Source organism: Paroedura picta, chromosome 3 (genome assembly GCF_049243985.1).
Source record: "Paroedura picta isolate Pp20150507F chromosome 3, Ppicta_v3.0, whole genome shotgun sequence".
NCBI classification, from domain to species: Eukaryota; Metazoa; Chordata; class Lepidosauria; order Squamata; family Gekkonidae; genus Paroedura; species Paroedura picta.
Window position 1 is genome coordinate 149,294,398 of NC_135371.1, and position 12,805 is coordinate 149,307,202.

Here is a 12,805-nt window from a genome sequence, read left to right on the forward strand (position 1 = left end):
CCCTTAATAATATGAAACAAAGAATTTATTTTCCAATTAGGATCCCCTTCTTTACTTTCTTTTGTCTCTGTGACCGTTTATGCACTGGAGGTTTCATGCTGGGCTGCAGGCTGGAGTTTTAGTCATGGCAGGCTGTCCCACCTCTTCCTGCACCCACATGGGGGAGCATTTGGCCTGGTGCACGTCACCCGCCCCTGATTTGTGCTCCTGCACGGGAGCTGGGACAGTGAAGTTCCCAGTGCATAAATAGTCTGTGAGAGTATCCTGACATTACCTAAGCAGCACTGGACATTCCTGAAGTGGTACAAGGAAGAACTCCCATGCCATCACGACAGTGTTGAAAGGGCCCCGTGGAAGGCTGAAGAGCTATCTTTAACCCCAGAAGTAGGGAACCCCTCTGCACATATGCCAAACTGCTGCCTGGCAGACCATTTTGCTCAGTTCACAGGACTCCTCCTATGTCCAAGGTGCTGGAGCTCAGCCTGTGCTCTGGCACCCCAGCACCTTCACATTTAGTCATGGGGATTTATTGGGGCCTCAGATGAAGGAGGTGCTGCCCTCTGATTTACACCATGCCTGTGGGATTCCCAGAACATAAAGGTGTCTTTACAGGTTGCTGATTTTGGGGATTAGGCACTCCCATGAAGTGAACCAGTCTCCGTGTGGCCTGTTGTTCTGTATCTGCCCTCCCCTCCATCTGTGATTCCTCTAGAGAAGAATGTGGAACAGGCGCAGGCTCTGTGTGCTCTGGCTGGCTGACTTCCATCAGCGCAGGGTGCATGTCCAGAGAGGAGGACCAGCTGCTTTCCTCGGGGATCTTTTTTGTCTGCCCATCTGGGATGGAAGGCAGTCTCCAGGCAGAAGTGCTGTCAGAAGTGTAGCCCCTAAAGCTGCACCCATCCCACTTTTTAAGGCATCAAGCCTGTTAAACAAGGTCGTTTTTTTTTAAGCAGCCTGCAAGCTTTCCTGAAGCAATATTTGTATCAAAACTTAAAAACAGAAAACTCTGGTAATGAATCAGATACCTTTATGCTCATGTAAATTGTAGGTGAGGCTGGGATTTGGATATTTATGGAATGCCTTGGAAATCGAGTTTGGGTGTGGATGTTTTCCCTACTGAGTTATCTTACTTACAGCAGTAGGCTCTGGGACTTTCCCTTACGTGTTTTCCATAGATTTCTGAGGATGTAGGCCAGATATGGAATGATTCCCCACCCAGAGATCTGAATGCTTTGGAATCTATTAAACACCAGATTTAACAACAGATGCTTAAGTGAGTCAAGTATTCTCCTAAAAGTGTGTCCGTTTGGCCCTGCCTCGCCTCAGTGGCATCCATTTTTAAGGAGGTGAGCTTTCATGCACAGCAGTACATTTATCTTTGCCAGCCCTGTGCTCCCTCAACACTGCTGCCTGTCACACGTTTTAATTATTCATGTGGCCTCTTTTTTTAGTAGCATAGATGGGTTATATAATCCTACAAAAGTTGCATATGGAATTAATGTTACAGAGACTTTTGCCAGCCCAGAAGCCTATCATTTCACTTTTGCTCAGTAAAATTGCAGCAAATCTCTTGCTCTGCCAGGACTGATTTGGACAAATGTACTGAATCAAACAGTTGTAAAATATCTATTTGGTCATAGAATCACAGAATCATAGAGTTGGAAGGGGCCACACAGGCCATCTAGTCCAACCCCCTGCTCAACGCAGGATCAGCCCTAAGCATCCTAAAGCATCCAAGAAAAGTGTGTATCCAACCTTTGCTTGAAGACTGCCAGTCATATTCAAAAGGATTGGAAGCCACTGTACAGTAGTGGAGTTACACATTATATATGCTGTATCTGGGAACTTGATTTCAGAAACCAACAGCAGGTCCAGCAAGAAAACCTGACGACTGCGGAAACAATCACAGCACTGAGCATGGGATTCTTCTGTTTTGGTGATGAAAGTGACTGAGCCACCTATTGCGACATGTCTCAGCTGGGTCATGCAGGATGCCGTTCCTGTACATCTCAGTAGAATAGCAGCAGGAGCTCTTCAAAGAAGGCTTTAGTGGTTGGGAGGGACTCAAGAGCTTAAAAAAACACCCAAAGGAGAAAGTGGCTGCCTATCAACCTTCACTAACTCTAACTAGAAAAGTTGGGAGGAAGGAGTCACAAAATATTCTTGCTGCAATAGATCAAAGAGTGGGAGGGGGCTGTATTGCTTTGTGAACACAGATACCTTTTCATACTCGCAATATTATATGTCTAATGTTGAACGTAGACCTTGGGTTATGGATCTAATGTTGAACGTAGACCTTGGGTTATGGATCTAATGTTAACATAGACCTTGGGTTATTGATCGAAAAGCCCACATGCTGGGGCTAAGTACAGACTGGGAGAATGTGTGTATAAATCTGGGTCAGCCACTAGGTGCACAAATATCCAAAAGAAAGAGCAAAAGTTTATAGTAATTTTAAAAACTTTTAAAAAGTTACCATGCCCTGGGGAGGGGGTGAGATCCAGTGATGCTATGTTATGAAAGCTTGGCCACCATTTTGAAGATTGGCTAGCAACCCTACGCTCACCTTCTATTGAAACAAGCTGAAGCAGCTTGAAAGCTCTGCTGCCAGGGGGTGGAGGTGACATAGATAAGTTGCTGCCCCCTTGTGAGTTAGGCTGGAAAAGGGGTGCTTCACACAGGTGGATGGGCTGGCAAGTGGGGGGCAGCAAGCAAGTAGGTGGGGTGAAGCAGTGGGGAAGCTGAGAGAGGCAACATAGCTGGGTGAGCCAAGGAAGTGGTGATGGTAACAGCAGCCTGGGGGGGAGCAGCAATAGAACAAGGAAGGTGAGAAAAGGGAAGGAAGAGGTAGGGGGCAGGAGAAGCAAGAGAAGGTAGCAGGGTATAAAAGAGAGATCCACTAGGCCAGGGGTGGCCAAATCGTGGCTCCCAAGATGTCCGTAGATTACAAATCTCACAAGCCCCTGCCATTATGTGGTGTCAGGAGCTTATTGAAATTGTAGTCCATGGACATCTGGAGAGCCACAGTTTGGCCACTCCTGCACTAGGGGAACAGAAGAACCAAGATTAAAGGATGATTTCCTCTCCCCATTGCAAATCTCATAATTTCCCACTTGCAATCTCTAATCTGTTAAGTTCAAAAAGTCAACCCTGGCAACTACGCAAAACACAGCTTGATGTGCCATCCTTACTCACTCAACAAGTTTGCTATTTTGGAATACACTGATTTTTGAACTTTTGTTTTCCATTATCATTGTGCATGCAACCAAACTTATACTAATAAATGTATTATTATAATGTGCCAACCAAACTACCATCAAATTTATGGTGGTACGTATACGGTTGAATAAAAAAAACTATTATAAGCAATTCAAAAAGCAAACTAGTTAACAAACGTCAAAGCAACACCAATTAACTAGCCTGCCAGCACAGATGCCTTTCTGCACATGACCATCCTCCAAAGTCACTAGGCAGCTCAGGCCATCCTGGATGGAGTGTTCCCCAGGTCTTGCACCACCACAGAACAGGCACTGTTCCTCAGAGAATGGGAGTCAGAGAATGTATCACCTCTCGAGGATGTTATCAGATAGGAATAAATAATTTATTTTTATTTTTTTATTTTTCAATTTATTTCCCGCCACTCCTGAAACCAGCTTGTGGCAGGTTCCAGACATCCGGTAAAACCCCCCAAATAAAACCCCATTAAAACGGACAACAAAATCATAATAAAAACAGAACAACATGGAAGTAATACCTCCAAACTCCCCCCCCCCCCGCTCTACCTCTAGAGGGATGGAAAGAGGGGTCAAGATGACACAGACTAACTGCTACCTAACATGGGGGGGGGCACCGATCTTCCTCACTACCCCGGCCTCAACCATAGACCTGGCAGAAGAGCTCCATTTTGCAGGCCCTGTGGAATATCAAAAACTCCTGCAGGGGCCAAAGCTCACCCAGGATCTCATTCCACCAGGTCGGGGCCAAGACCGAGAAGGCCCTAGCCCTGGTCGAGGCCAGGGGTGCTTTCCTGGGGCTGGGAACGACCAGTAAGTTGTCACCCACAGAGCATAGGGCTCTGTGGGGGGCATAGGGTGATAGGCGGTCATTCCAGTATGTGGGTCCCTTTTAAAATTTACTTTTAAAGTGGGCAAGTTTGGATGGATGGATGGATTCTAGGCTCAGAAGCCTCTGGACTAAATGAAGGAAGGAATTATTTTATTCTGTAGTTTATGTATTTTATGCTTTTTAACACTGTTTTATATATTTTATATTATATGTATGCCACTTTTGATATTTCAGTACCATATAATATGTATTTTGAAATCCATTTTTGTTTGCTGGTCTTAGAGTGTAATAATAAATCATTTTATTTCAATAGCTTTATTGGCGGAGAAAATACATCAAAACGATCAAAATGACAAAATTTAGTATGCATATAGATTTGCAAACTCCTTGCAATAACTCTGTGGCCCTCCAGGTGGTCCCCAGCACTCAGGTTGAAAACCACAGGTATATTATTTCTAAGCAATGTAGGTTGTAAAGAGAACACTGCTTGTGCAGTATGCCAGTAGTCTTGCGCTAAACAGTGTGGGCACCAGGGTACAAGCAGCCAGGTCAGAGAATTATGTCTGTTATAATAGTGTCACCATCTCTGATCATTGGTTTGTGATCCAGGTGGATTTCTAGGATAATAGAAGTACGTACTGTCGAATATGCCCATAAAAAGTGGTGGGGAGGGGATGCAAACAGCTCCTTACTGTCTTGTAATACTTTCAAGTACTAAAGAAAATCTATGGCAAAAGAACAGAATGCAGGTGCCCTCTTTGGCCTGCCGGCCTGCCTCCAGTGCAATATCAGTGGGAATGATGGCTCACGGCCGGAGCCATCATTCTTAGGCTCAAGAGGTTGATGTATCTTTTAGCACTTATCCCCTGGAGTTGTATAATGTCCTCTGGATATTATATTTAACACTGTTTTATATGTTTTATATTATATGTATGCCACTTTTGATATTTCAGTACCATATAATATGTATTTTGAAATCCATTTTTGTTTGCTGGTCTTAGAGTCTGGGGGGCAAGCTTTTTGTTTTCAAATCCATTGCAGGGGCAGTGAGAGGGAGCTTTAAGGAGGCCATAACCACATTCTTACAGCTCTTGGTTCCCCAGGGACCCCGGGAGTGGCTAAATGAGGAATGTGCGGATGAGGAAGAATCCCTGGTTCTCCCTGTTCCTGCCTATGTTTTATATGCAGTTTTAAGGCTACAGTGTTTCATCAGGAATCCCCAGGGACCTGGTCTTCCTTCCCTTTTTATGGCTATACCTTTATCTACTGCTTGGTGAGTCCTTGGAAGAGACACTTTAACCGTTTGCACACTGGAGGTTTTAAGCCGGGCTGCAGGTGGGAGCTTTAGTCATGGCACATTGCCTCACCTCTTCCTGCACCCACATGGGAGAGCATTTGGCCTAGTGCACCTCACCCACCCCCAATTTGTGCTCCTGCACGGGAGCTGGAGCAGTGAAGTTCCCAGTGCATAAACGGTCTTAGAGAAGATATGCCCTAGTCCTAGCTAGCATGCATCATGCTCATGGACTTATAGGAAGAGTCTTTGGGAACTGTTCTTCCTAAAAGGGTTAAAACAGCTGGCTGTTGACAAATGGGACAAATCTACAGAGGGGATAGTAAGTCTCAAAGTGTCCTCTTGACAGCTGAGCTGAGTTGGTGATGCCTGTTTCAGCAGCAGGTGCAAATCCAACTGCTGGGAATTCAGTCTGCCTTTCCATGTGATACCCCTTCTAAAATCCAGTCTTATATCAGTGTGAAACGTTTAGGCTGAAAACATAAACTAATATAACTAAAAAGAAAAAAAAAACCTTTGAGTTCATTAGTCTTGGTGACTGGCAGAAAAACCAGTTCTGTTGCAACTTAATTGCAAACGTAATGATTTATTGCTTTAACAGACAGCCCTCAGCCTCACAGGATAAAATCAAGGAGGAGAGCACCATATGTGTTGCCCTGAGCTCCGTAGAGGGAGGGTGGCATAAAAATATGGTATAATTTCAATATTAAATTTCAGCATGTTCCTGTATCTAATTCAGGGATTCCCAGCCAGTGGTCTGTGGACCCCCAGGGGTCTGTGGGCGTTCCAGAGGGGTTCCATGTCCTTTCCTGTCCTGCCTGAATGGACTCGGCCACAAGCTAGGGAACTGGCTGTTTCCATTGCTCCCCCTCCCGAGCATGAGTACGTTCTCTGTGGTTTGTGGGAGAAGGCAGAGCCTGCATGCCTATTCCCTCCTTAAACCGCCTCCTGTCTCTCCCTCCCATAGTCCTTCTCGAGGCTGCCTGTTAACACACATGGTGATGTCACTTCCAATGATATGCCACTCCTGGGGGTGTGGCAGGGAGGTGGCCAGCTGACATCACTTCCAGGGCTCCTTGAAACCTGAAAAACTATTTCAGGGCTCCTCCACAGTCAAAAGGTTGAAAAAGGCTGATCTACTCGTAGCCATAGCCGAGGCACTATGTCAGATGTATCACCATATACTCTGCTACTGTGAGAAAACCTGTCCTTTCAGGACTTGCAGAATTCTCTCATGTTCAGTGAGGCGTTGTCTGTTGGTTCCACTCAAAATGCATATTCTCTTTGACAGCTGACTTTTGGGCTGGCTCTGCTTGCAATATGCAGCTGCCCCGTGGCAGTGTGACTTTGGTGGCTGTTTTGGTGCTCCTTAGCCATGGGTTGAAGATATGACTGTCACTCTCCTGCCTTGAGATGCAGTCCATTTCACACATTAAAAGGTCCTTCCTTTGGTTCCTTAATTAAGCAGGTGACTTGCATCCGTCGCTGCCAGATCTCTGAATTTTTGAACATTTCAACACATTTGTTTAGATGGTCAATATTGATGGGTGAATATTGTGCTACCACACATGCATTGTATTTCTGTTGTGCGGATTGTGAAGGTGCCTCCTGTATTCTGATCTCGCCCCCAAACACACCTGAGGACCAGAGTGAGCGGGCTGTGTTGCACGCTCAAGTACTTGTGGCTCATAGCCAGCCTTCGGGGCCCCTTGGCTTCTTACTGTTCAGCTTTCCTGGTTTTCTCATTATTGCAATGAATGAGTTCATATTTAAAGGAGCATCTAACGAGAGACATTCTTCTGCTTCTGGTGTAAGCACAAAGAAATGGCATTGCCGCTGCCTCCTCTGCTAAGTATGATGTGCAGATAGATTAATGATCTCATGCGTGGGCAAGATAATGCTGCCTCCTCCTCTCGGAAACTGCCTTTAATGCCACAGTAAGGCAGCTGAGGTAGTCTGGGCAGGAGCTTCTCACTTGTGTCAGGTGGGCATCAGGGGAGCAAGGTGATAGAGCTTGGGATGCCCAGTCCTTTCTACAGCTCTTTTTTACCCCTCATGGAGACCTTGAGAGGACGTCTGATCACCCTTCCCATGAGCCAGAAGTCTTCCAGGCCTGTGTCCGTACGAGCTGAACCACTTGCTTCAGTTGTGTAGCTTTCTACAAGTCCATGGTATGCTGGGATCCCGTTAGGACCTTATCAGCATAGTATTGTCCAATCACAAAAGATAGATGTCATGGTTACTCCCTCATTGTGCCTTATTGGAAATTAATGCAAACTACCGTTCTAGGCCCCTTGACATGGCTAGGACTGTGAAATCGTGATGGTCTGGTGTTTCCTACATTCAGACATATACAGATATATAACATGCATGCCTACTCATATGAGCAGACATATAAATAGAAAAGCCCTTGACATCAGTGACGCCGTGAATAGCTGAAGCTGTGTTGCAGTCGTTCTTTGTTCATAATATTTAGAGTCCCCTTATATAGGCAGGATTCTTTTCTGCTGATGCTGACTTTTCCTATAAGAAAAAAAAATGTGACAAAGGAGTTCTTACATGCATACAGCCTCGGGCATTGTTAAAAAAAAAATCACACACAAAACTTTTCTTTCATCTGTGTCCTCCTGCTGCAAATCAGTAACTGCAGCACACAAGCAATTTCCCAGGACACCTGTTCCCAAAACTCTGTTTGGGGTTGATTCTGATGCCTTGTTTTCCATTTCAGAATTGCTGATGATTGGGGGAAACTGCAGCCGGGTCGCATAGCATGCAAAGAGCAGGGGACTGACCTTGCCAAGGGCATTGCCCGCAAAAGAGTGGTTGGCTCACTGTGTGACTGGGGGTATTGAATATTCTTGCCAGCTTTTCCTTTGTGCAAAGGAACAGACTGGGCCAAGGTTTGGGGGCTTGCTACCAGCTTTCCCTGTGTGTTGGCTCGTATCCAAACACAGTCTGCATTGGTTGTTACGGAGCCTTTGCCAGTGTTTCCTCGGTTGCAAAGAGAGCATGTTAAGTGCGGTGTGCTTCCCTTTTCTGATCCCACACAGACACGTCTTCTGCGTCCGAAGATGAAGGGTCGCTCAGGCGCCAGGCTGCTCTATCTGCTGCATTGCATCAGAGCTTACAGAATGCTGAGTCATGGATCAACCGATCTATTCAGGGGTCATCCACATCTTCATCAGCATCTTCTACACTATCCCATGGAGAAGGCAAAGGGACCAGTGGGTCACTAGCTGATGTATTTGCCAATACTCGAATAGGTAGGAGCTGGCGGGTGGGGTGGACAGCGAAACGAAAGTGCTTCGAGTCTTCATTTTATGTAAAAGTTCTGAAATTTCCCAGCGTGGAAGGAGAATTGGCAGGCCAAATTGTTTCCCATCTTGGATCGCTTTCAGTGGCAGTGAGCGAATAGTGAGCGTGGCCCAAAGATTTCGAGGTGCTGCCAGGTACTAAAAAAAAAAAAGCTTTTGCCACAGAAAGAGGGAGAACATCCCCAGGACACTGTTCTCATGCAGCCTAGCCATTTTTCTTTTTGCACACTGGTGTTGCTTTACGCTTGTTGTGGCTATTGTGCAGGCAAGTGTGCTCACTCCTGCGTAAGCAAAGAGGTTGCCGTAGCATACTTGTTCTGTGTTGCATTGCAGATGTTTTGTCCCTTAACCCAGGGGTAGTCAAGCTGTGGTCCTCCAGATGTTCATAGGAATTGTAGTCCATGAACATCTGGAGGACCACAGGTTGACTACCCCTGCCTTAACCTACCGGAGGGAAGGCCTTGCCACTTTAAAATGGTTGACCCAGCAAAGGCCTGAACGACCGCTTGCAGCTTTGCAAATAAGTCTACAAAAGTTTACTAGCCCACAGCTGTTTTTACCACCCTTTCTGTGTACAGAAAGGGAGAGACAACTTCTGTATAGCTTTCCTACCCGGTTACCTGAATGTGATTGTATTTACAGGTAACCTGACAAATCTGGCCTCTTGCTTTTAGAAACATTTTACGAATGGATCAGGACTTGCCCCATTCCACCTTAGCCCCAGAGTAAGGTTTTATGCAGCTTAGTTTAGGCCTGGATCATTTCTCCAGCTTAGTCTGCACTTTTATTGAGGAATCTAAAGATCTGGATACCCCAGGCTCAGTTTTTTGATGCTCTGAGGTGCTCCCTGCTGCTGGTGCTGCTGTATGAAATTTTGTAGGGTTTGTTTTGTTCCATGGTACATGTTTTCTCGTTAATGTGTTCTGAAGGATATTGCTGCATCCCAGAGGGGTAGCTACGTGTCTCTGTGCTCTTTGCTTTGGCTTAATTGGTTTCAGGCGAGCAACGTGTAGCTGTTTGGTGTCTTTTAATTGCTTCGTTTTATTTCTTTTAACCTGTATGTTGCTGGTGTCTTCGTCTCTCTTTCTGGGATGCAAATCATTTTCTAAAATGGAAAACTTGGGAGATGTGCCCGTTTAAAATTCCATCAGCACAAACAGTGCTTTCTTCAAACAAAGATATTCTCGTCAAAGTCATGGCGAAAATGTGCTTTCAGATTGGAACTGCCTGCTATTCCGTTGCTGAACAGTTAATGTCAGATTGCTGTGACAAAACGTAGCTCTTTCTTATAAGCAAAACATTGGGAATAATAAACACGGTTAAATTAGGAGCAGTGATTTCATTGGTATCATTGCATTTCCGACACAGAGACAGATGGATACACTGGTCACCATATGCAAACATCGCAAGGCCTGCCTGCAAATGCTAAGAGTAATTTCAACATTTGAAAAACATAGCCATGGATAGATTTGGCACAGAAGCCCTCACTCATTTAAACATTGTGAACACAGGGCAGGAAGACATTTTAGTAAAGAGGAGAGCTAAAATCAACCAAACCAGGCACTGTGTTGCCAACATTTAAGCCCAAGATCCCGGTGGAGACAGTCCTGGAATACGTACATTTTGCAAGAGACCTGGTGGTCAACAGACCACTTGGAAAGCTGGTGGTCCCAAGAAGAAGCTCAGTCTATGTTGTGTTTCACTAGTACTGAATTTGTGTGTGTGTGTGTGTGTGTGTGTTGTGTGCATGCAGTCACTATGTTATAAAGTCAGCCTAGATCAGTTTGGCTGAATTCGGTGGGTAGCATGTGCACAATTGACTGGCACAGTCCGAACTTGGCATTGACTGAGCTCTTTCTTCTGGCTTCCTGCTGTACACTGAGAGGGAACAGGCCCTTGAGCAAAACCGGGGCCTGTGTCATTGTCGCTTAGCTGAGCCACCCAGAGTAGGTTTTGGAGAGATCTTTGAAGATAGACAGTAATACAGATCTCCTCCTTCTGTTCTGTACGTTGCCATATCTGAGGCGAGTTTCACTGCCCTTCAGTCCTTTCCCCCAGCTGAAGTGCCTTTTTATAATCAGAACAGCCAAGCACTGAAAACTCAGGAAACAGCCCATAGTCCATAAATGCCCCATTCTTCTGAATGTTTGCACATTTGCTCAATAATTACAATTGGTATAAGGGGGAAAAAATTGAACACATGTAATGCATGTGTGAATTTCCAGTCTGTTTTGGTCTCTTACATGTATGTGGATGCAAGTGAACTTGTTTTCTGATATTTTCCACATTGCGCTGTTACCAGAATGTGCTGCCTGCAAAAATTAAATATTCCACCGCTGTTTCAGAAACCGTTGTGATCACTATATTCCCCCTCGCTCATCTGCCTCCAAAATGCTTTCCAGCAGCCTTAGCGCTAAACATTATTTTGTTGTAGCTATTCAATTATTGTTTTTCCATCTCAGAAAAATAGAGCTTGTAGAAGTACGAATTGCCTAGAAATGTCTCCAGAAGTGCCAGATTACACTGTAGTTCAGCAGAAGATGGAGAAGGCCCAGAGAGTCTCAATGGAACTGATAGACAGCTTTCTGCCTACACTCTCAGGGCCAGTATATTTCTATAAAAGTGACGTGGTTACCTTTTAGGTGATTGCTATGGTACGTTTTGAGCTTGCTGGGCAGTTTTTCTGCTGGCAGAACGGCAAGTGAGCTGTTGAATTGCCAGAGAGGTTTTCCTGAAATCAGAATTTTTGTGCAGGTAGTCCTTTTTGGTCAGTCCACTATAGTAGCGGGCAATCAGACTTCAGGAATGCTGCAGTTCAGTGCCTTTTTCATTAAGTCTCAGTATGGCAATGGGGAGAAGCAGTAGTTTACTTTTCTTGTGCTTTGTGGTGAGCATCCCAAATAAAGCACTGTTAGTCTAGTTAACCTTCGACAATCAATCTAGGTGTTACAGAATGGGTTAGTCCTTTGCTGTCTGATGCAAGTGTCAGTCACAGCCCTCCCCCCTTCCTCTGGGTTAGTGGTTTCTGTGCCCGGTCATCTGTCGAAAAAGCAGATCGATAATTGTAATGCTGCATCTCAAGCCAATCTGGCAGTGGAAAGTAACCTGAATCTCAATTTTTTTTTCTTCATCCTCTCTCCAGAAAATTTCTCAGTTCCCCCAGATGTTACCGCAACTACCTCCACACCAGCTTCCTCTGTACGCCCATCTGCTATTGACCTGCCTCCATCGGGAATAGTGAAGGGCATGCACAAAGCCTCTAACCGGTCCAGCCTTATGGACACAGCTGATGGTACATCCACCCCTCCACACCTTGGGAGAGAGAGAGAGAGAGAGAGAGAGAGAGCGCCTGATAGGCCAGCAATAAAAGTAGCTTATAAAGCACAGCAGTGCTGAGCTGCAAAGCCTGTGTCATCCGTTCTGAACATCTGTCTGCACTCTCACTGCTAGCGGACATTCGCCTCAGAAAAACAACTTGTGCTGTTTTGCTTTTTATAAGTCGGGTGTGCGTGGGGGGGGGCGTAGGGGAGGAATACAGGCCAACACTTGCTCCCGGTTATATTTTCCCAAATGCTTGAAACCCTTATGACCAATTCTCAATTGCAGGGGTAGTCAAACTGCGGCCCTCCAGATGTCCATGGACTACAATTCCCAGGAGCCCCTGCCAGCGAATGGAATTGTAGTCCATGGACATCTGGAGGGCCGCAGTTTGACTACCCCTGCTCAGTTGATTGGTTGCTTCAAAGAGTGATTAATTCTGAGGAAAGAAGCCCCTTCTGCTTTCCTTTCCCCCGCTTCTATGTAACTCATGTGCAAGAGGCAAAGAACCTCAGTTATGGAGAGGATATGCTGTTCCAGAACTAGAGCTGTAAATCCCTGCCTGAGCTTTGAAGAAGGCCTGCTAGTCACTGGCTCAGCTGTGGGCTTGTTTCTTTTTGTGCTGTTGGGTTGAGGACAAAAGGATTGAGCCTTGTTGGGTGAAGTCACCCGGATGCCATATTCCCTGTGTAGGGGGAAGGGATGAATCAGCCTTTCCAACTCTAAAATCATAAAGTTGGAAGGGCCATCTTTTCCAACCCCTGCTCAATGCAGGAGGATCAGTCTAAATCATCCATGATAAGTACCTGTCCAG

The 12,805-nt window shown here is 45.6% G+C and overlaps 1 protein-coding gene across 5 annotated transcripts in view; it reads left to right on the forward strand.

Moving 5' to 3' along the window:
* The window catches only part of DIP2B (disco interacting protein 2 homolog B), a 183,180-nt gene that overhangs the window by 123,935 nt on the left and 46,440 nt on the right, over positions 1 to 12,805 (forward strand). For 4 of the 5 annotated variants that reach the window (XM_077328628.1, XM_077328626.1, XM_077328630.1 and 1 more), the window contains exons 5-6: positions 8,410 to 8,622; positions 11,816 to 11,965. In XM_077328628.1, the coding sequence (XP_077184743.1) occupies positions 8,410 to 8,622; positions 11,816 to 11,965 (363 nt within the window). The remainder of the gene's footprint in view (positions 1 to 8,409; positions 8,623 to 11,815; positions 11,966 to 12,805) is intronic. The other variant, XM_077328631.1, reaches the window with a different exon arrangement.